Source organism: Nyctibius grandis, chromosome 25 (genome assembly GCF_013368605.1).
Source record: "Nyctibius grandis isolate bNycGra1 chromosome 25, bNycGra1.pri, whole genome shotgun sequence".
Lineage (NCBI taxonomy): Eukaryota > Metazoa > Chordata > Aves > Nyctibiiformes > Nyctibiidae > Nyctibius > Nyctibius grandis.
The window spans coordinates 7,187,885-7,211,706 of record NC_090682.1 but is presented as its reverse complement, the minus strand read 5'-3'; the positions used below and the strand labels follow the sequence as shown (position 1 = coordinate 7,211,706).

The 23,822-nt window shown below is 60.2% G+C and overlaps 1 protein-coding gene across 1 annotated transcript in view; it reads right to left on the bottom strand.

The window, feature by feature from the left end:
* ZBTB16 (zinc finger and BTB domain containing 16) overlaps positions 1 to 23,822 on the bottom strand; it is a 54,044-nt gene that overhangs the window by 2,902 nt on the left and 27,320 nt on the right. The window contains 3 exon segments of the mRNA XM_068418182.1: positions 125 to 292; positions 2,055 to 2,225; positions 15,810 to 15,896. Of these exon segments, the coding sequence (XP_068274283.1) occupies positions 125 to 292; positions 2,055 to 2,225; positions 15,810 to 15,896 (426 nt within the window).

Below are 23,822 nucleotides of genomic sequence, written 5' to 3'. Positions count from 1 at the left end.
TGATCCCCTGTTTGCATTAGCCGCGCGCCGGCACAGCCGATGTCCGTTATCCCTGACTGATACTGCTGGTGTCTCTGCCGGGGGACCGGCTCGGCCCCACCGGAGACCCCCCCGCAGCACGTACCTGTGTGGACCCGGTAGTGGGTCTCCAGCTGGTGCTTGAGGCTGAACTTCTTGCCGCAGCCGTTGCACTCGTAGGGCTTCTCGCCGGTGTGGATGCGCTTGTGGCCCTTCAGCGTGCTCTCGTCCCGGAAGCAGCTGCCGCAGAACTCGCACTCGTAGGGGTGGTCGCCTGCAAGCACACGCGTGTCAGAGCCGCCATCGTGGCCACCGTGCCGTGCCCAAACTAGCCCCCCAGCCCGGGATTTACCCCCCGCAGCCACCGCCGCCATCGCGGGGGATGGAGCATCCCGGCCACCCCGGCACGGCACGTCGGTCCCCCATCCCCGTGAGGAGGGGACGCTCGGGTCCGCAACAGGGCAAAGAGACCGGAGGGTGCTGGCACCCTCCCACCACCCATTCCCAGGGTCTTCACCCGGCATCGCCAGCCCGGCCCCGGGTGCCTCCCGCGCTCCAGACCGGGCGGCTGATAAATGAACTCCGGTTCGGCACCGAAGGCGGAATGATTTGAAGGAAAGGTGAGGGCTCCAGCTACTTATTTATTACAGCCGCGAAGGCAAGGACAATAAAGATAGATTGATCGTCCGAGACTTTGTTCATGAATATTTAAATATTACTGATTTGTCTTGTCACTGTAATTACAATTTCTCTGTGCCGCATATCCTACAAGCACAGTTTATGGTAAAGAATGGCCAACTGTATTTCACTTGTCCTGCTGCAGATGTGCGGAGCTGCCAAGCGTGTAATGTTCCCCGCATTTCATACATTTTCTTCAGCTGTGAAGGCTTAAGTCATCCACAATGACCTACGTTTTTTCATTATCCCCGTGTCAAACTGCACTCGTGCCTGGGCATAAATTGTCCCTCTCGTTATATACTCACATGCCTGCGCTTTCGCTTCCTCTTTAAAATGATATTTTACTCTCTCCCCGTGTGCCGCAGCCGAGACCTGCGGCCCCTCGCCCCCTCCCGCAGCTGCCGGGCACCGGAGGACGCTCAGGGTGCATTTGGACCCCCCCAAAGGCGAGGCAGGCGGGGCCTGTTGGCACCTGCATCCACCCCCCATGCCCAATTCCAAATTATCCCCTTGGCTTTCGATCCTACAGTCACAAGGAGTGATCCTGCAGCCAGGGGCAGAGCGTTTCCACGTGCCCCATTTTTAGGGGACGCCGTGTAAACGTGAACCGAGGCCCTGGGAGGAGCACGGGCATCCTCAGCGGTGCAGGATGAAACCAGGCAGCAGCACCGACCATCCTGGTGTTTTTTCACAGCCATAAAGCAGCAGAGGTTGGGGTGGGACACGCACGGCCCGACCCGCAGCCCGGGTCACCGGATTACCGGCTATAAACAGCTCCAGCGCCCGGCATTAACGTGCTCATGGCCAGCGATGCCCGTTTCCCACAGCGGGACCCCGAGCCCCGGCACATGTGTGGGTCTGGCTGCTGGCCACAGCCCAGGTGGAGCGACCCTCCAGGGGGGTCCGCACCTGAGTGACGGTGCATGGCTGGGACCCCTGCCCCTGCCAGCCCTGGGGTCCTGCCCGGGATGCTGGCGGCAGAGCCGAGGACACAAAGCCCTGCTCTCCGCGCCGGCCCCGCTGCAGCCCAGCCCGCCCCGGTGGGCCGCGGCGCTGGAGCACGGGCTCCACGTAGCGCAGGTCGCCCTAATCCCATTAGGGCCGAGCACGGGCTGATTATGTGCATCTACCGCCCGTAAGCCGATGCGGCGGGTGTGATCCACATCCCCTAAGAAGGTCACGTGTCACCTTACACCGGATCAACTTATTACACGCCGCTTCTTTTTTTTTTCCCGTTTTGTTTTTTAAATCCAAACACCCCCCACTGCACTCGCTTCGGGCACAATTTCCCCTTTCTTTCCCCCCTTTTTTTGTCCCACGTGGGGAAGGAGCCTGCCCCAGCCACCCCGGCGCCGTACCTGTGTGGGAGCGGAGGTGCCTCTTGAGCGCGGTGTGGCTGGGGAAGGTGCGGTTGCACTCGCTGCAGATGTAGCTGCGCACCCCGGCGTGCACCTCCATGTGCTGCTGCAGGGCGCTCTGCGTCTGGAACCGCTTCCCGCACAGCAGGCAGAACACGGCCATGTCCGTCCCTGCGGGAGGGAGAGGGGCACACCCGGCTCAGGCACCGCCCGGGACCCCCGCCCCGCTGCCCCACCAGCCCTGCGGGGGGTCCCCGCTCCCACCCCGCAGCAGGGGGGACCCCGAGAGCTCTGGGGTCCTGGCGGTGGGACCCTGGCCACCCCGACCCTGCCGCTGCTGGCCCCACAGGAGGAATGCCCGAGGAGGGCGGGGGGCTTTTATGGCATTGGGGGCAGCTGGGAGCCCCGGCCCAGTGATGCCCAGACGCGAGGCAGCTGTTGGGTGATCACCGCACCCTCACACAGCTGAGAGAGCTGCCGAGCTCAGGCCTCGTGATGCCCAGGGGAAAAGGGACCCCAAGGGACACCCTGCAAAGCCACCCTGGGGGGCATAGGGGGCTGGATGCACGAGGGCGACGCGCCCACCCCTGCGCCGCCCGCGATCCCGAGCCCTGACACAGACACAAGCTCCATCCCACCAACCGCGGGTATAAAACTGGCTGCACCAACACAAGAGCGAAAGCAGGAGGAAACCCACCCCCCGACACTTATACACCGTCAATGAAAATATCAGAGCTTTGCGTTATTAAACAATTTGTTTTCGTTTATGCATAGCTGATTGTTCAGAACCCACGAGTCAGTGCAAATTGTATTACGCGGGGAGATTAAACAAATAAACGCTGGCTTTTCGGAGACATTAAAATGTGGGGACTATGGAAATAAAATTATCTAGAAAATTGTATTAGCAATTCATTAGCAGCAGCGAGATGTTCCAGGTAACCAACGGCTCCGCACCGCCTTTAGGAACAGCAGGGGCGGGGGGGCTGCTCGCCGTGCTGCCAAAGGGGACCCCACCGGGACCCCCCGCACCACGGTGTCACCGCCGCGGTGGTGTCGGCACCGTGGTCCCGCCTGGTGCGCAGGCACGTGGCAGCCGAGGATGCCGGCAGCATCCTCCTGGCCAGCCCCACGCCTCCAGCCTGGGGACCGGCATCCCGGGGAGCATCTAGGGCGCACCGTCACCCGCCCCGGCGTGGCACCGTCACCGCCATGGCACGGTGGCACGCTGCGGCTCCGGGGATCAGGAGCCCCCGGGAGGGATGCTCAGTGCCGCCTCGGCGAGGCACGCAGCGGGCTGCCCAGAAACACTTCGAGCTCTGCACAAAACCCCAGTGAAATGGGAATCAAAGCGGTGAGAGAGGCGGCCCTGCACGGGAGCTGCCTTTCTCCCTCCGCAGGGGTTTGTCCCGGGGGGGCGCGGGCTCACGCACCCCCCACGCAGCTGCGGACAAAACGCTCCCGAGACAAAAAAAAAATAAAATAAAATACAAAAAAAGGCAGGCAGCCCCGAACGGGCCGTGCGAAGCAAATCCCGAGAGGTATGCGGCCCCGCGGCCCCGGCGGTGACAGCAGGACGGGTCAAAGGTCCGCGGGGCTGAGCCCCCAGCGCCGTGGCCAGCTGCGGAGCGGGGGCCCCGGCCGGCGGGACGCCGGCCCCGATAAATCTGCCGCCAGCAGCCCCCGCTGGGGCCGCGGACAATGGGCTCCCGCGGGGGCGGAGGGCAGGACAATGCCGCCGGGCCGGCGCGCGGGGCCGTAACAAATCCTCCCTGGCACCGTAGGGCCCTCATTTGTGAAACTAATTGGCCCCCGCTTGAAAAAAAAAAACCAAAGGGGCGAAGCGCGGCAGCCGAGGCGCTGGGACGAGCCGCCTCGTGCGCGCACGGGGGATGCGCCCCTTGGCCACGGGGACGGTGCTGGTCCCCCCAGAGCTGGGCATCCCCCAGGGATGCTGCGTGCCAGGACCTGGCAAAGGCATCTAAAAATTTTACTTATTTTTCATTTTTTTAGTAAAATATTAGCGAATAAACAAACACCCCAAACGGGGAGGTCGATACGCACCGGCACGGCTCGCGGAGGCGCCCGGCGCTGGCCGCTCTCCAAGAGCGGAGCATTCGCGGGGTGCCAAGGCCGACGCCAGGCCAGCGAGGGGGCTGCAGGACACGGCCCTGCATCCCAGCACCGAGCCCAGTGCCCAGCACTGGGACGCAGAGGACCGAGGTCGGGCACCGCTTGTGTGCAGCCCCGTGGCACCACCGCTGCGGTTCCCCAGCAGCCGAGGACCGCGGCACCACGCAGGGTGGCTGCCGGAGCATCCCCGGGCTCCCACCCCGAGAGCATCCCGGGGCTCCCACCCACAGCAGCCCCGAGCCAGCCCTCAGCCATCAGAAGAAAAATCACCCCCGATACCGAAACGTCGCCACCCCAAACCAGCGAGAGACGGATTTATTCCTTTCCCTGACGTTTTAATGGTTTCTCCCCTTTTTGCGGGAAGATGATTACAAATTAAGCGGCATTTAAACGCTTTTTACTGTCAACAATTAAAAGGGGCGAAGGCGGGCGAGCAATTCATTCCCCGGGAAACGCGGCGGCTCTCGGCGGGCGCCGCCGGCCCTTCCCTCTACTGTACGCTGCACAATGGCCCCGAGCGCGCCATTAATTTTGCAGGACGTTCGAAAGCAAATTAAAATATAAAAAGCCCCCGGGCACAAAGATAGATACCGAGGGAGGGGGCGGCGTAGGTCAAGCTCGCAGAATTGAAGTCTTAGCAAGACTGAGATCAGGTTTTTAGGGGATGGATGCTCGTTCCAGGGAGAAAAAACCCCACAGCTGCAGGCCTGGAGATGCACGTCCCGGTCCCGCGGCGGCTCGCTCCCACATCGCCGGGGATGCGAGGCCAAGCACGACGCCACACGTGGCATTCGGGGGCCTTTCCGCCCCGTCCCGCTCGAGGCGAGGGATGCACGAGGAGGAATTAACCCCCCACCCCACACGGCAGCGGGCGAGGGCGGCAGGTGGGTCCGGCTCCCTTCGGAGAGGAGCCCCGCGCGCTCCCGCGCCGGCGGGTTTAGGATGCGGGAGCCGCGCCGGCGGGAGAGAGGCGACACGTCCCCTTTAAAAGGAAATATAATTTACAGTGTGCAGCCAGGCGGGCCATAGTTTCAATCTCGTTTACTATAGAGAAAACTCTGCTAGCTGTTCTCTATCCCACAAATCCGATTTAATCAGACAAGCCAGCCAGCGTGGCTTGAAGTAAAAACGGATAATTAGTAAACAGAGAGCTACTTCAGTGCTTCATTGGCATTCGAGCCGGGCTAGTGTGTCGCATTTAAAATGCAGTCTGATGAAGTTTACAAAATCAAACCATTTGTTACTCCTATTGAAGAGGCTTCAGGCCACTTGCAATTAAATTGGAATTAGTGCTCAGAATGAGATACAGCAAATTCATACTAAAAAGGGATCTGACTTTCAGACATTTGACTTCAAGTTTTTCCCCCCGTGCGTGTGCACAAGCACACCGGCCCCCTGGATCTGGCAGCAGCACCGGAGCCTGGACCCCCGACGCAGGCGGGTGTAGAGCAGCCCGGGGACGCTCCGGCAGCAGGGAGCGGGGACCGAAGGGGACCGGTGCCACCGTGCCAGTCAAGCGTCCTCTGCTGAGCCCCAGCCGCGTGGCTCTGGTGGTCCCCGTGCGCACGGAGCCAACGGCGCGATGCACAAACCGACCCGCCCGTCCCCGAACCGTCCCCTTAACGCGACCGTTTTTCCCGTCTCTCCTCAGAGCGGTGTGACAAGACGTGACAAAGGAGGCAGATGTGTCCATCCATGGTAGCCACAACCAACGGCGTTGGACACCGCCATCAAAGGCTGCGGCGGGGCGCGGCGGGAGGCCCCGGCGGTACAGCAGGCACGAGGGTGCGCGTGTCGAAGGACGCCGGCGGAGCCCGTCGCTGCCTCTCGCGCCCACCATAAAACCCCCAAACCCTCGACTCGTGTCCTGCACATTCAGGGTCTCCAACGAGACCCGCTCCTCCTCCAATCCTTGTGTTTAACGTCACCTCTGACGCGATGGACGTGCCAAAGAGGAGCACCCAACGTGCCGCTGTCGTTAGCACCGAGGCGGACAGCTCCAAAACGCTCTGGCCAGGCAGAGCAGGAGCCCGAGGGCCGCTGGCTCGCCCCAGAGGACATTTTAAAGGTGTCACGCCGGGGTGGCAGCATCAACCCTTTATGACCCCCCGGGTGCCCCGATGCAGCACTGGAACAAAGGCACTACTGAGGGGTGACGGTGGCACCCGATAGCCGTGCTGGCCGCCCCGTCGGAGCCCGACAGCCCCTACAACCTCCACGGTTAAGCAGAGGCGGGGCGGGGGGGGCAGAACCCCGGATGATAAACACACGAGACGTGCCGTTGTGTGCCGGAGTCACCAAATCACGCCGGTTTCAAAGGCTGCCTCCGGACTCCACGGCTCGGCTTCTGCGCTAATTAACATCTTTATGGAAGGCAACTTCTCCCAAGGGGGCGTTTGCTTGATTATTATTATTTACTTGGAGATAGCGCAGCTTTCTTCCCAACTTCAACCGACTACGGGAAATTAATTCTTAAGCAGCGGCTGGCGCTGCCCGCTCTTCTGCTGCCGGCTCTCTCCGGGGGCGGCTGGCCGCGGCTGCCCCGGGAGGGCAGGGCACGGCCCCTCTCCGGCACCCACTCGCCTTTTTACCAACGCCGGGAGACACTCAAGCGTTTCAGAGCAGATGTACAACACTGACCTTGCAAGCGCTGGGGATTAAGACTGCCCCCGCCAACCCAAAACGCTCCGTTTTCCGCCCCCGCTGCGACGCACGGTGCTGCTCCCCACCCGGCTGTGGCCCCGCTGGCCCCATTGCCCAGGGTGGGATGTGCACAGAGGACGCTCGAGGTCCGGGCGCCCGCAGCAGCCCTGGGCACGGGTGGCACCCCCCAAGCCACGGCTCTGGCACGGGCAGCTCGCGCCCGCCACGGTGATTTATTCCGGGGGCCATCTGGACGCGGGGGACAATGCGGTCCCGCATCCCGGTGACCCGCTGCATTAGTCACACCCTCCCCGCTCGACCTCTCGTCTCCCTTTGAGCGCGGCGGGATGAGCGCATCCCCTTCCCACCTCCCTTTGGGGGCCCTTCGCTCCCACCTCGCCCCCTTCCCCGCATCTCCATCACCATCATCGCCTGCCTTCATCGCACGCCTCTGCGATTGCTCAGGCAAGAGCGATTGCGAGGCAGAGCGCGGGGAGGGAGGGAGCCCAGCGACTATTAGCGGCGGCGGCTTTATGGCAACAGGCACACAACTCATTCGTTTCATGTTCCGCGGAATATAAAAGCGCCGAAACATTTTAATTTTAAATTCTTATCATTGAATTTACTGCTTTTCTCTCGCAATGATTTGTGTTGCTTTTTAATTTTTACAGTCTCTACAGAAGCCAGATGCTACCGCCTAGGGCCAAAATAATAAAAACCCGCCGCAGTCGCGAGTTACAGAACAAAAAGGAAACGCGCGGCTGACAGAAGTTAATATCTCAATTTAACAGTGCTGCTCCGCTAATGATCCTTTGATATGTGTTTATTTAGTAAGGTCTGATCTTGACCTTGAAAGCAAACTAAACCGCAAAGTCTTTATGAGAAGAGAGAAAGACTTTATTTATAGACTGGCTTTGCGTCAATCACGGCGCAGCTGGGCCGGCGCTGCCGGGCACCCCGCGGGTCCGCACCGAGGGACGCGGGTTTGGGGGGTGGGATGGGCTGCCTGTTGTCTCAAGATGTTCGCAAACCCTAAGGCCTTCTGGCTGACGCCGGAGGCATGCCCTCCTTGAGAAGCTCCAGTCCCCCACGCCTTGTCACTGTACCGAGCACCCATCCAGATAGATCCATAGGTACTAAAAACATGACGGTGGCCAAAAACGTAGTACATCGATGGGGACAACTGTCCCTTGCCAGCACCCATTGGGAGTTCTGGTACCAGTGAGCCGACGGGCACGGGAAGCCCTGTAACCCCAGGAACACGATGACCTGCCCCGGGGTGCCCGGACGGGAGGGCACGGGGTGGTGGCATTGGCGTCCTGCTGCCACCGAACAAAGCCAGGGCAGGTGGAGGCTGTCACCAAAGGCCCCTCTGCACGTTGGCTGGGGGGACAGACGCTGCCGAGCCCCAGGGGATGGAAGGGATGGAAGAGCTGCCCTCTTTCCCGGCCAAACAACCATCACTTGGCCAAAATGCATTAATCTGTTCGGTACCTGGGTACCCACGTGCGGCATCTCCCCTCGGTGCCACTTTCCCCTCAGCCTGTCCCAGCGCTCTCCATCCCGGAGCATCCCGGATCCGTCCCTGCCATCCCAAGGAAGCTGCACGTGGTAGATCCATCCCTGCCCTTCCCGAGGACACGCAATTCCCCCGGGGCAACCGGAGGCAAACTGTGCCGGCATTTCTGGCCACCACATCAGAAAAGGAAGCTGTCATCTACTCGCTTACTCGTTGTAACCACACAGGCTTCCCAAATTTCCTCTTCCCAACTGGAATTTGGAGTGAAACCAGTTGGAAAAAATAATTTGACTTTCTGTCAAAACCCCAGCATATTCTGACCCGTTTCTTTCCCAGTAATGGTTAAATTAGTGCATTAGAAACTGCTTCGTTGTTAAACAAAGAGCTTCGCGAGGAGACGAAGCCCCTACCAGTGTCTCTGGACCACAGAGAGCTGCCCTCCAGGTCTTTCTGGCCAAAGATTCTCCACCGTGACCATTTGCCAACCGGCACATCACGGTGGGTGTGTGCTTCTCCCTGCAGGAGGGTTTTAGGGGACAGCAGATGATGTCCCGACCAGCAGCGTTACGTCCTGCCCTCCGCAGTGCCTCTGCGCTCGCCTGTGGGGCTGCAGCATCCCACCCCATGGGAGGCCACCATCACCACGGCCACCATCAGCATCACCATGGTTGCCATCATCCCATCCATCGGCCCCGCTCCTCATCCCACTGATGAAACGACCCTTTTGGCGGCCCGGGCAGCCACCCCCAGCCAAGCATGGCCAGCGCAGCGACCGGCTGCCGCGAGGCACAAAGCCGGGATCCGCAGCGTCCGCTTATTATTCCTGCGCCCCCATCATTAAAAAAAGAGAGAAAAGATGAAAAGGCCCTCTCGGTAAACCCGGGGGGCGCGGAACGGTACCGGGGCAGCCGGGTTCGGGTGGGTTTTTTTTGTAAAGCAGGGAGACGCGAATCCCGGGGGACAAAAGTAACTGCTAAGGTAAGTTAAACCTTGTCGAGATGAACTTTCCTGCTACTTTTAATTAAAAGTTCTTTGGAATTAAAAAGGACACTATTCAGGAAAGGCTGAAAAAAAAAATTCATTGACACCAGCCCGCCCCCCTCCCCTTTTTCCCAAGAAAAAGAAAAAGCTGTTTTTGTGTGTCTGCTCACCCAGCCCGCACTGTACAAAAGGAAGCGGATTTGCAGCAAGACACATGAGATGACCCCCTGACCCCGAGCCGCTGAAAAGTCCTCAATGGCATAAATACCAGATAATCAATCACATACCAGGAGGGCCGGTCCCCCTGCCCTCGCCCCCGCCGCCGGGTTTATGAGAGATGCACTGTAAACGGACACCGGCTCCTCGCGGGAGGCCCCTCTCGGCATTCCTGCGCGGACCAGGAGACCCTGGCCGCCTCTGCGCCCGCGTTTCGTCCCTGTTGTATAAAGCCCCGGCGCGGCACTGCCGAGCATCCCCGAGAGCACGATAGCTGAGAGCACGTTCTCTTCCCTGCTCCGGAGCGGAACGAGGAGCCGAGGGGCACGAGAGGCACCTCTGCGTGCTCCGGAGCGATGCCCGAGCGTCCCCAAGCCACGGCAGGCGGGCGCATGGCCAGCACCAAGGCGGGCACCGCAGAGGCCAGGGCACAACCAGCCCAGCCCATGGAAAGCTTTGCTTTTCTGGGGGGTCGCTTGCTTTTTGAAGCCTCTGGGGTTCTAGCAGTGGCTGTACAACGCTGGTTTCCCCTATGGGGGCTCTGACACGCATCCCGAACGCGAGCAGAGGAGGGCTGCCAGGTCCCCCGTGCTCCGGGGGCAACAATGGGCGTTAAAGCTTTCAAGGGATGAAGAAAAAAAATTGCTGAGATACTGCGCTGGTTCGGTTAAATGGGGAGCCACTCGGCAACTAAATTTGATAATGCTTTTGTCCACGGGTCAGAGGTTAAATATGTTCACACTAATCCCCTTCATCCAGAATTAAAGGACAAGAAAGATTTCTCCGTAGCTTAGCGAGAGGGCTTTTCTCATCGTGCTTTAAACAGTATTTGCACAGGAAAATTAAAGGCCGACCATTGGCCGCTGGTTTGGGGCGCGGGCGCGCGGGTCTGCTGCGTTCCCATCTCCCGGCTTGGTTTTGGCGAGCGTGGCTGCTCGCGCGAAGCCCGACCTCGTCCCGTGAGCCCACCTTGAGGCGCGGGGCACTTCTGCTGCTGTTGGCTGCGAAGGTGGGAGAGCACCGTGCCCGGGGAGGCCGGGAGATTCCCGGCGTCAGGAATGCGCGCCCGGACTCGGGTTTCAGGCGCTGTCACAGGACATTACTGTCAGACAAAGGGGCTCTGTGCCGTGCCCCCCCGACCCCGCGGAAGCCAGTGCTGCCGAGGCGATGCCACCGACCCTGCTCCGCTGGCAAGCTCCCGGCACACGCCGTGCTCGGAGGCGGCGGGGGGCACGTGGGCACTGTGAGTTACACCTCTGGATGATGGAGGCTTCCGATGGGAAGCACATCTGTCCCAGCCCTCTGCTTAGAGAAATAAACACTCGCAAAAATCACGTCCTTTTGAAGACACCAGCGTGCGTGGGAAGAGCAGCCGGGCCACGAGCTGGGCAGCGCAGGAGAGGCGACGGGCGCTGGCTGAACACACGTCCTCGCCCTTCCCTCCCCTCGTATCGCCCTCAGCCCTTCTTGCAAACAAACTTGGCCGCGAGAGTCTTTAAAAAGCTCAAGGCCTTGCATTTGGGAGCGCTCTGCTTCGCCCTGCCTTGGCTCGTCGCTTTCGCTTCATTCCCCCACAGCCCAAGGTTGGAGCGAGCGCGTCCCGCTCCCTGTCGAGCAGCCAAAATTTAGCACGGAGTATTTTTTCCAAGGTTCTTATAAATAGATTTACAGGCGATGCTGCACAAAAGACGCCGCGCCTGCGCCTGGCACGCTTGGCTCCAGTCAGTGCCTGTACCCAGAAATGTCACAGTAGCCACGAAAGCGGCTTCACCGTCGGCATTTCGCGTTTTCAGTCGCCACTGAAGCCACAAACCCCCGGAGGAGCCTCCGGCAGCAGCTCCCCCAGCCCCAAACGCAGTTTTCCCAGGTTGGTCAAGGATTCCCGCTGGGCACTGTTGGCGTCTGAAGGTGCCAGGAGCACCATCTTCGCACCCTCCCCGTGCCGTGGTTAACCAGACTCAGTTCCTAAGCCCAGGGGTCGCGGTTTGAACCCAGCACCAACTTTCCCCATCCCGGTGCATCGCGGGGCACTCGTGCCTCCTCCACAGGAACCGTGATCCTTGCACCCACACCAAAGCCCACCTCAGCCCCACGCTCGCCGCTCACAGCCTCCGACAGAGCAGCGCACAGAGGCTCTCGTGGCTCCTCCACACCTGAGCATCCCAAATCCACGCTCGCATCCAACAGAAAATCCACAAAGCATCGTCTGGGCCTCGCCTGCGCTCCCTCCCCCAGCTGGGACCGCGGAGCCGAAGAGAGCACGGGAGGGATAATTACCTCTAAGCGTACTTAATACTACAGTGCATTATCTCTAGCTATGGAGAAAAATGCCATCCGGCGGTATTTCCCCCCGAAGCCTCATCGAGCTGCTCGCTGAAAACCCTCAGGAGTCCCATGAAACGGTACTAGAAAGTCACGGGCAGCCCGGGAAGACGTCGAGCTGGTTTTGGTACGGGAGCACCGGCTGCTCGCAGCCTGGCCCTGCTCCGACCGAGCCGTGGGAGAGGATGCAGCGAGGCGAGCCCAGAACGGCATCTCCCGGACCCGAGCCGCCCGCCGCCGCAGCAGGGACATTGCAGGCGGCTGTTGGTGGCAAGTGCCACCACCACGACAAGCCCCGGCTGCTGGTGGAGTGGGACGAGCGCCCCGGCCATGGCTCGTGGCGCCACGCTGAGAGTAAGGCAAATGCAATTTATAGTTCAACATAATCCAGGGCTCATCTCACCAAACCGGCACGTTACATCCCGCTTGCTCAAAAACCTGAACTTCCAACACCGAGAAAAGTAACGCGATGTATGGCCATCACCGATATTTTACGGGGGTACAATTTTGAGGAAGAGAAAGTGAAGCCAACGGATGGAGACAAGACAAATATGTAATTAATTGGACTAAACGCGAGCTTGCCGGGAGCAGAGAGAGATGGCGTGTGCCCGTGTGCCCCTGTCCCCCCCCTCCAGGCTCCCATGCATCCCTCTCGCCAACCCCAGCCACGAACAGGGTTTCTGGGATGCTTTGCTAGAAAAAAAATCACTCTGTACCTCAGTGTGCATTTCAAACAGAAGCAGGATATTTTTTTTTTGAAAAAGCAGCAGTTAAAGCCGTGCCAGGATGGCGAGGAAGGCCGAGCTCCCCGAGCAGCCGCGGGGGCATCCCACCACCAGCACCTCCTCTCCCGGGTGCTCGCTCTCGTGCGCCGCATTTCTCTCCCTTTGTACCTCCGCTCATACCACACGACTGTTTTGAATCTCTAAAATAATGTGACAAGTTAATGATGGCACAATTATCTAAATGTTTAACAGACATGTTATCTAAGTGAATCGGATTGAGATTCCATCCCGCTGACAATAAACATCAATGGGAGAGCAGAAAGTGATAGGCAAATTATCGCCAACCCTGCAATTTCAATGCTATTAAATTTGGAGGAATAACAGCCCTGAGGCCTGTAAACTCTGAATAAAATAGACCCTTGTGTTTGGCCAACTATTAAATCAAAACGCTACCAACATCCCAGCAAAAAAATAAAAAGGGGGAAAAAAAGGGGAGGGGGGAGATTTATAGCTTTTCCATTTTCAGTTACACGTTGGTTTCATTAACTCTTTTCTGCTACTCGTGCCCCGGTGCCGGGGAGTGCGAGGGATGCGGGCAGGGGAGGGCCAAGGCTCCTGCGCATCCTCCGCGGCGCGGCCGGGGGCACGCCGACCCCACAAACCCAAGAGCCAAGGACCCGCCGCGGGACACGCGCTGCACGGGGCGTCCAGCGTGCCCACGTGGAACGGGGCAGGAGCACGTCGGTGCTGGCGCGCTGGCCGACACCGGGCGCTAATTGCCTTGGCACCGGCGAGGAAACCCTACCCGAGTCACCTCTGATATTTATAACAGTCGGCGGCGAGCCCAAACCCCGTTAGCGGGAGCCGCAGCCGTGCCAGCGCCCCGAGCTGGCGCTTGCTGGGGGTCCTTGGGCTCTCTGCTCGCCGCATTTTGTTTTTTCCTCTGCGCTTTAGGAGCAGGGTAAGGAATTTTCCACGCTCTGCCTCCGGCACCGAGCTCGCGCTGCTGGAAGATGAGCCAAAACAGTTGCTGCTTTTCCTATTGCCGCGGGACGGGGGCCAAGGACAGCGAACACCCGGAGAGGGCGTCCCGGGCCCGAGCCGACCGGGCTGCACGCAGCCAGCTCCCTGCTTACAAGCAGAAACTACTTTTTCTTTATTCATTATTATTTGTCACCTTACATCAGAAAGCGGGGCGTAGGCTTTCTGCCGTGAGAGACGGGCAGTGTTTGCCGCAGCGCACGTACGCCGGGCTGCCTTCGGATTGTGCTCTGTGTTTGGAGGGCAATGGGAAAAAAAATAAGTGAGATAAAGGGGAGCCCCGAGTTCACCTGAGAAACAGCCCCAAGGTCTGGAAGGAAACCCTGAGAGCCCTTTATCTGGGCCACCCGCTGCAGAACAGCTCAGGCCGTGGGTCACCCGGGCGAGCAGCGACTGTTTGCAGTCAGGTCCCAGCCCAAACGCCGCGGTTTTGAGCCAAGGGGGTGCAGCTGGTATCAGATACCCCCTGCTCAGGTTTTGGGGCCGTCCTGGAAGGAATCTACCCGCCCACCTACCAAAAAGGGCTATTTTCCTGCCTGGAAGGGTGGGAGGGCTCTTGCCAACCAACCTGCTGCTAAGGGCGGGGGGAGGATGCCCAGAACAGCTCCGTTCTGGGAGATGCCGTTATTTGGGAATGGGGTTAATTATAGCGAGGGCAGGGGAGGGATGCTTTCCGTGCCCGGGCAGGGCGCTCTGCGTGCCGCCCCAGGAGAGGAAGCGATTCATTTCGGCTGCCCTGGCCGCCCAGCCCCTCTCCGCCCCGTAACGCAGCCGGAGGTGGGGGGGGATAAACCTGCTCTGCTCAGGTCACCGTGTCCCCGTGCTCCGCTTTCCTGCTGCCCTTTGAGCTTTGGGGCGGTCCGGCCCCCAGGTTTCAGCAACCAGAGGGGCTTTAATCCCCACGTAAATGTCAAGGTCGTTAGCAAAGCAGTGTGGCTGCTCTGCGTCCGCGGGACGTTTCTGGGCGCAGGCATCATTAAACTGCTCACAGCAGCCGCTCCCGATGCCAGGCCTGGGGTTACGGAGCCCCGGGAACCGAGGGCAGCCAGGCTCCCACCGACCGCCCCGGGATGCTCAACAGCTCTGGGAAATACAAGGAAACTGGGAGCTGCTGTTTGCTCAGTCACCCTTAACCCCCCGCCCCGAGCAGCGGCAGGCCCCGTGCGTTGCCATCTGCCCCATCGCAAGCCTTGTCCTCCTCCTTAAGCTACACAGATTTTAGAAAGACTCAGGTTCGTACAGTCCAGCCTCCAGCTGCACAACCCTGGATGAGGAGGGCAATCGCTTTGTAATTTACAACCTGGTGCTCGGCCAGCCCCGCTCCCAGATCGGGTGACGCCGGAGCTATTCCCACCCGGTGACGCAGCACTTTGCATCGCGATCGGTCCCCAAATCCCTGCCGTGACACTGGCCGGGCTCTCCGCACGTCGCCTTGACACCTCCAAGCGCAAACTCGCCCATTACTGGCATTTTTCAGGGCTTTCAGCACCAAAAGCCGGGCTTGTGCTCGGTTACACCGCTCCTGGTACAGCGCGGGGAGCAGCAGGCGCCTGTCCCCGCTCCAGCCACACTGGCATCCACGCACACAGCTCGTGGCAGCACAACGAAACCCCTCCAGAGCTCCCGACGCAAGAGTTACCCCTCTAAACACCTTGAGAAACGGGAACACAGCCATCAGCATAGGCTGGGATGTGCAAATGATTTGTAACTCATCACTCGTGGGCTCCCGAGCACCCAAACCCTCCTGACAAGGGTGTTCACCCCTTCGGAAGCCTCTCTCACACCTGAAATGGTGGCCAAGTGCCAGCACGCTGGTCACATCTTGGTGCACGTGGCTTGAGAAACCACGGGTGAGCGGCGCAAGGATGCTCAGGTTGTGCTCCTCCATCCAACACCACCGTTACGCGCTCAGCAAAAACAGGCCGAAATAACTCAGCAGGAAATACCCCCGCAAATACCCCCGCAAATAAATTTCCGTACAAGTACAAAGCCATTTCCAATTAAGCTCGGCAGAAGAGGCAGCCAACTTACCTTAATCAAATTAAAGTTGAGAAACGGACCTGGGCAGGTCAGAGGCGGGCACGGCAAAGGGGGAAGCTCTCCACAGGGCAAGAGCTCACAAAGGCAGCCCAAACGCTAAACCCGCACCCAGGTGAAGGGAGAGGGAGTGCCACGTACCGGTGTGCGTCTGCCTGTGCGTCTCCAGGGCGTCCTCCTTCGAGAACTGGGCGCCGCACTGATCGCAGACCAGGGCTTTGGCGCCCGCTGGGGAGAGAAAGGGGAGAGGAGGGTTATTCGAGGGGCCCCTGCCCAACCCTGCTGGGGGACGCTGCTGCGGGAAGAAATTAAATATTTGGTGTTTTTTTTTTAAAAAAATCATTAAACATCAATGCGTTTCATTAGCGCTGTAACCGATCTCATTGCCATTGGTCTCCTGCCCCTTCCCACCGCTGGCACCCGAGGATGCATCTGCTCAGAGATGTGGCTGAAGCGCCGTGACTGAGCGAGCAGCTCAGAGGTGTCTCTGACCATCGGAGAGAGGTGTGGTATTGGGGGAATTCTTAGAAAATCACTATCAACACATGCTGTTAGTGCGGGCGAGGGAAAAACCTGGATGCCCAGCGGCAGATAAGTGACTTCCAGATAAGAACAGATTAACGACACGCACCACGTCCGACATCGCTGCGGGACAGAGCTGCGGACCCATTGCTTAGATTTTGAGGCTGGATTCATCTGCTGTGAGGAGCTGAGCATGACAGAGCAGCCCTCGAGGCGGGGGGCACGCCGTGCCGCCCGCTGCCAAGGCTCCAGACAGCATCTCCCACCCCTGAGCCCGCCGCCCCACCGATTCGGAGAGAGGTGCACAGGAGAGGCGACAGGGAGAGAGGCAGGCAGCATAAGACGCGTTAAAAAGAGAATTCCTTCGCCTTTAAATTGTCTCGGTAGCGGCTGGCTCGCAGGCAGAAGTATTTGGCAGCGGCGAAATTAAAAGTGATAAATTTTCTCGCCAAGCATTGATCGATAATAGAGGTCTCATCTGTTAATCAATACGACAGTCTGCCTGTTTACTGTGCATATGTTGTTCTCCGCCGCCCTCGCCGCGATGTCAAGTTTGCATTCAAAACAACCCGAGTGCGCCCGGGCCACACGGCCGCTCCCAAAGAGATAAATACAGGAAAAAGGCTTTGGGGTGAGGCGGGGAGGGCGGCGGGGGGGCTCCCCCTGCACGTGCCGCTGAAGGGGCGTGCGCCCGGGGTGCTCTGGGGATGCGGAGCATCGTGTGGATGCGGGCGCTGCCGGCGGTCCCCCTCCCGTCACCCAGGGCAGGGAGAGGAGCGCGGCGTAAAGGCGCCGAGACCACCGGGACGGAGAGGGGCGAGGGGCCGGGATGGATGGGGCAGCAGCCGGGGCTGCCCGCGGCCCGGCGCGGGCGATGCGCAGCCGGCAGTTGCCAAGGCGATGGCTCTCCATCGCCACTCGAAGCTCGCCCAGCCCCACCGCTGCGGAGCCCGGTCCAACCCGCCGCAGGAACAGGTCCACCGCTGGCGTGGGGGGACGCTGGGCTGGGGGGGTCACAGGTGGGAAGCGATGGGGTCGTGCTAAACACGGCGTTGGCTTTTTCCTTCCCCGTTCCTGCGTGTGGACACACACGCCGCGATGGCTGCTGGCGGCCCGTGTCCCCAGGAGCCGCGCGTGGGCAGCGGGGGTCCGCAGAGCAGCCCCGCAGCGGGGAAGGGCAAAGGCGGCCAGCGTCTGGCGGGGTGGGGGGGGACAGCAAAAATTCCTGGCGAGGCGAAAATAAACAGGGCGGGCGGAGCCGGGCGCGCTGGCTTACATAAGGCAGCACAGCGTGTACCAAAACAGCGGCCCCAAAAAAAGCCGGAGCTGTCAGAACAATGAGTACAGACGCGGGGCATTTTACAGCAGGCGCTGCCGTACAGTTTTATTTACAGTACCTCTTATCAGCGCGGGAACAGCACGCCGCCTGCCAATTTCCAAAGGCCAGGACTGCGTGTTCTTTCCCTCAAGTAGATGTGTACTCCAGGCGGGGGAATTTTTTTCTTCTTCTTTTTTTTTTTTTTCTCATCAGCAAAACAAAACCTGATCCGGAGCCAGGATTCCTGTAATGTACACACGCTCGGGAGAGGGGGGAGGAGGAGGAGGGAGGGCGGCGATTGAATATGTAAATAGTTCAAGGTTAATTTTACTATGTGAGTCACCAGGAAAAATGTCATCCAACATCTGAGCTTATTATAACAGCGCTCAGAAAAAACCACCGCGGCTCGGTGTTTGTTATTAAAGGGAGCAGGACAGATTTGACAGCAGCACATCCAGAACCTGCATCAGGCCTTGCTTCCCTCTCCCTCTCGCTCTTTCCCCGGGCCTTAAACGACACCCATAGACACGATCAGCCTCTCCGAACGCACACACAAGTTTGGGGAGGGTATTTTTAGCGAGCGCCTCGTATCGCCTACAGTACATCGATATCTCTAGATGATCCTCCCGACGGGACGGGACGCCGCGTGCTGCCAAGTATCGGCCGCGCTTCAGCGCGAGCCTCGCGCTTGGCACCGACCTCCCCGCCGTACATTTATATCCCTGCGAGTAAATTTATAGCTCCTGCCTAATAAAGGTCCCCGCGGCGCGAGGCTGGCGCGAACGGACGAGGAGCTTTTTCCGTCCAGCGCTATCTGCACAGTCATCGCCGCCCCGGCGTCCCCGCTGCGGCAAGGTCAGCGCTGCCCGGGGACCGCGCGGCCCCGGAGCCCAGCGACAGGGAGGGGCAGGCCCCAGCTTATTCCATTTCTCCCCAAAAGAAATGCAAGGGACAGCCCGGTGATGGGCAGCGCTGCCGGGGTTTAAGGCAGCTTTTGGAAATGGGGTGCTCAAAAGGGTCACGGCGAGCATCGGGTGAGCATCCCCACGAGCATCCCCGTGAGCATCCCCCCAACCATCCCTGTGAGCATCCCCCCCAGGCATCCTGGTGAGAACCCCGGTGAGCATCCCAGTGAGCATCCCAGTGAGCATCCCAGTGAGCATCCCAGTGAGCATCCCAGTGAGCACCTCAGTGAGCACCTCAGTGAGCATCCCCACGAGCATCCCCGTGAGCATCCCCACGAGCTCAGCCCGGGCGGGCGCAGGCAGGGCTGCCGGCTCCCTCCCCGCACGCCAGGCTTAGCTGGTCCAGTCTCAACACAGAGCTCGCCTAGCTTCAGCCGCTCTCATCCCAACGCCCATCCGCTTTAATTGCTTTATTGGGGACGAGAAAGAGGCTCTCCAGTTTTAGCACTTGGGCTGGTAGGAAGTAGTAAAACGTTCTGAACTGGCTGTGAGCACCGCTGCCCTGCCCCTAACGGGGGGCCGCAGCCCCTCGGGTTTCCCACCCCTCTCCCCGCAGAGGAGCGGGTGCAGGGGGCAGGCGCCAGGGGAACGGGCGACTTCCCACAGCCCCACGGGGAGGAGGGTGGTGGGGAAGGACAGGGGGGCGGCAGCGGAGCCCCAGCCCTGCCCCACCGTGGGTTCAGCACAACGGCCTCGCCGGTACGATGCGACAGCTATTCCCCTCCCTCCCCCCAGCACAGGGGATTAATAAAAATTTGGGATTATATATTATTAACAGGCTGTAATTGGCGAGAAGGTGGAGAGAGGGGCGGGAAATATGGATTAAAAAAAAATTGCCAAGTAAATTTATTCACTGTCGTCGCTTTACTACCTAATTAATTCAGTAATTTCAAAAACAATTTTATTTATGTTCCATTTACCACATCAAAAGTGCAAAGAAAAAAAAGCACCAAACCACAGTGATGCTAAAATAACACCTCAAGGCACCTATTTTTAATCAGGGAGAAAAAAAAAAAAAGGAAAAAATAAAAGAGCCAGCCCCGGTTTCTCTACAATCTCTGTCGGGCAGACCACCAACTCGGGGAGAGCGGAGCAGCCGAGCCCTGCGCGAGTGCCTGCCTGGCTGCCGAAAACAGAGCTTGTCAAAAAAAACCAAATCCATAATGGCCCGAGGCTCCTCTCCAATCTATTTTCTGCTCAGCTGGTTTTAAATGAAGTTATTATGAGTCATTAAAACACCCGCAAGCCTGTGGAAGTCAGCCAATTACAATTTTAAATTTAGCCTGTTCTCTACCCCATTCTCTTGTTTTCTTCTCTTGCCCACATCAAGCTGCTCTTTGATTTTTATTATTGCTGCTGTTATTATTATTATTATTTCCCTTCTCCCCTGTTTCACCCAAGTGGAAGAGACAGTCGTGAAAATCTCTGCGCTAAAAACAATACCTCGGAGGAAGCCACGGAGGGCAGACACCCAGAGCAGCCTCGACGTCGCCAGGCGAGCGGCTTCGCCCCCTTTTTTCCCCAAGCGCCATCGAAAGGCAGTAATGGAATATGAGGAAGAAGGGAGGTGAAGGCTGTGGAAGGTGAGGAGGGACCCCGAGCCTGGCGCGGATGGCAGCCCCGGCCAGCAGACACCAGCCCAGCCCGCGCCTGCCGCCTCGCCATCACCCCCGCCTCGGAGCGGGGTCCCGGGGGGGTCCCGGGGGTTCTCCCAGCCGACCCCCCCCAGCACCACGGGCAGGATGCTCCGGCTGCACTCCATGGCTCCAGAGAGCACTTGGACCATGGGAGCGGGGGCTTGGGGAGGGCCACCGCAGCATCACCACCTAACCGTCGCCAGCCGGTGCCACCGACCCCCGCGCCGCGTGGCGATGGGTACAGCGGCGGGTGTTTTCATACCAAAAACCCACAAAACATCAAGATTTTGAGCTCAGGAGCAAACGAGGCGGGTTCTTCCCTAATTCCCCCTTTCCCCCCACCCCGCGAGCGCTGCCCTCGCCGGGAACGACCGGCAGAGCCCAGGCGAAGCCCCGCGCGGCGAGCGGGCACGGCGCGCTGCACAGCCCATAAAACTCCAAACAGCCTCCAGACACTCCTGCAATCGTCCTCCATCAAAACACTTTGTCTTGCATACAGAAATGCGGCGGGGCGCCGCGCGGAATACCAAATCAGGCCGTGACGGTGCGGGGAGGCGGCTCCTTGGCAACCGGGGGGGCTCCGCAGCCGCGCGCTCGACAGGAAACAAAATCTGTCAGGGCTGTTGGGCAAATGATAAACATGAGCGGCGTTAAAAGGGAAAAAACACCCGCAAAAGCCGCGTAAATGGCTGGCAAGCGAGGGAGGGATGGGGAGGGAGGGATGGGGAGGGACAGGGCTCTCACCCCATTTACCCCCCTAGTCCCCTCCAGCACCGTGACCTCGGGGGAACTTTGGGAAGTTCCCCCCACCCGGCACAAAGCCGGGGAGCGGCGATGGCCATGTCCCTTCGGTGGGATTAGCGCGGGGGGACGCGCATTGGTGGGTGTGGTACGGGGAGCAGCACGGTGCGGGGGGTGCTGGCACCCCATCCCGCACCCCACCTTCGGTAACCGGGGGCAGCCGAGAGAGGGGAGCGGGGAGAGGCGGCGGCGGGCGACAAATAAACACGTTTCGTCAGGTAAGGGCGGGGAGGGGGAGAGCAGCTGGCTCTGCCCCAGCGGCCGGGGCCAGGAACCCGGCCAAAACAGGAGCTCAAAAGCAAACCGTATTCTTCTGCTTTGCGCTCAGGCTCTCGAGGCAGAGGGGACGGGGAGAGGGGGGGCGAGAGAAATGTATTTTTCATCAGCCAGTGTATAATTTATAAACAGCATTAAACAGTTTTTGTTTTCTTTCCTCCTCTCCCCCGTGTGCGCGGCTTGGCCGGCAGTCAAGCCTGCATTAATTTCTGCTGTGGGTACAGTGTGTTCTTGGATGCACATCTGCGGATGATCATAAACGCGGGAACGCTGGCAGAACATCCAGACCTGCCGCTGACATCACCCGGGGCCGAGCGCGGGACGCCGGCCAGCCGCGGCGGGGGGGCAGCGGCCACCGGGACCCGCTGCCGGTGCCGAGGGGGGCACGGCCGCCGTCACCCCCAGCCCCAGGACATCACCGCGTCACCCCCCGGCACCTGCCATCACCCCCAGCCCCAGGACATCACCGCGTCACCCCCCGACACGTGCCATCGCCCCCAGCCCCAGGACATCACCACGTCACCCCCAGCCCCAGGACATCACCGCGTCACCCCCCGACACCTGCCATCGCCCCCAGCCCCAGGACATCACCATGTCACCTGCAGGAGACAATGCTGAGCGTGCGGGGGGACAAGGGCTGACGCTCATCAGAGAGGTGGATGGCGGCGGGATGAGCCCCCTCCCCTGAAAATGGGTTGGGGGGAGGCGAAGGGTGGGATCTGCCCTTCCCTCCCTCCATCCTAGCTGGCTTCGCTGCTGGGGACCACCGTCCCCATGGGCACGTCACACCCTGCTCCCCCAGGCCCCAGCACAGCCCATCCCGTCGCCCAAGGGGACCTTGGGGCTTTCTGCCCCCCCTCCATATTCGGGGGAGCATATCTGGGTGGGGGGGACGCCGTTGGCCGGCAGGGCAGGGGGCTGAGGGCGTGCTGCCCACCAGCATCCCTGCGTGCTCGCCCCGTTCACAGCCCGCAGCGAAGGGCCGTGGCAGCCACCTCCAGGGCAGATCCTGCCCAACAGGGAGGCGACGCCAGCGGGGGGAAAGGCAGAAACCTGCTTTTCTCCCTGTCCCGGGGAGGAAACCCACATCAGAACCGGCGAGCTGGCAACCACCATCCCAGGATGCAGCAGGCGCCCACCGAGAACCGGCTGCGGCGGGGATGCCCATGGCGGCACCGGGACGGCCCCCCGGGTCAAAGCGGTGGGGGCATGGAGGGAAAGGCTCTGCACGGCATTCAGGGCTGCATATTTACGCTTCACACTGGTGTGTAAACACTTGGCTGAGTATTTTCCTTGCACCTGTGAGGCTGCTGCGATAACACCGGCGAGCACCCGCGGTGTCACGGAGGGACCACAGGGCTGGTCCCCAATTTGTTCCTTAACCTAAACGTGCCTTTACCATCAGGTATCACCCACACATGCTCGGTCAGGGAACTCTGTGATGCCAACCTCACCTAAACTCAGCATGTGCTGCCTTCAGCACCGAGGGCTGCTGGGGGGGGGGCTGCACAAGCCGTCCCCCACCGCGACGCCCTCCCACGGGGCAAACCCCCCACTAACCACATCGTCCCTCGGCGCGGAGGCAAGCCGCCTCCGGAGCACGGCCGCCCCGAAAACAAGCCCCCGCGCCGCCGCTCCGTCCCGGGCCGGCGGAGGGGGGAGGCGAGGGGAGAGGTGCAAAGGTCTCCTGCTTTAATAAATAACAGCGCTGGAATTCGCGGCGGCTGTTTGCGAGCGCAGGGCAGAGCTCTCCCCGCCCCCCCCGCCCTCGCCGGATTTAAAAAAAAAAAAAAGAAAATAAAATAATAATTAATCCTGCGCGATGACAAGCTTGGCTCGGCGTTCACTGTACATACTGTACCCACAAAGCTGGCCGCCCGCCAGGGACGGGCCACGAGCCAAAGCGACCGTAACAAACACGAGCCGCGTGCGCCGGAGCGGGGAACCAGCGTCCCGGGGACCAGCATCCCGCGCCCCAGTGCTGGACAGGGGGGAACCGGCATCCCAGAAACCAGCACCCTGCACCCCAGCACCAGTGGGGATGACCAGCATCCTGCACCCCAGTGTTGGGGGGGAACACCAGCATCCTGGGGACCATCCCCAGCAACCCGCCGCTGCCTGTGGGCACCCTGGGGAGCCAGGGCTTGTCCTGAAAAGTGGCACCGTGGGGATGGGGTCGGGCCAGCTCCAATGGCCCCGAAAGCAGGACCCGGTGCCCGGCCAGCAGGAGCGTGGGGAAGGCAGCCCCGCGCCGCTCCCTTGGGTATGGGCAAGGCACGTCCTTGCCCCGTGCCCCTCGGCGTGGGCGAGGGGCAGAGAGGGAATAGAAATATGAATGTAGGGGGAAAAATAAAAACATATCAAAAAATATGAAATATAACAGAGCTTCCTTGCGAAGCCACCCACGAGCACAGCTTTGGCTGCAGCACCTGCCACCCCAAGTGCTTTGCCCTCAGACGAGTGGGACAAGGACCCCCACCCGCGCTGGAGCAAGGGGGTCCGGTGGGCTCCTGCCTCTTCTCCCCACGAAGCCCCCAGCTGTGCAAGGGGCCGCAAGCCCAACGGGCACATCAGCCCACATCGACCTGCAGAGCACCAGCCTTCCCGCCGGCGCCGCGTTCCAGCCCTTCCCTAT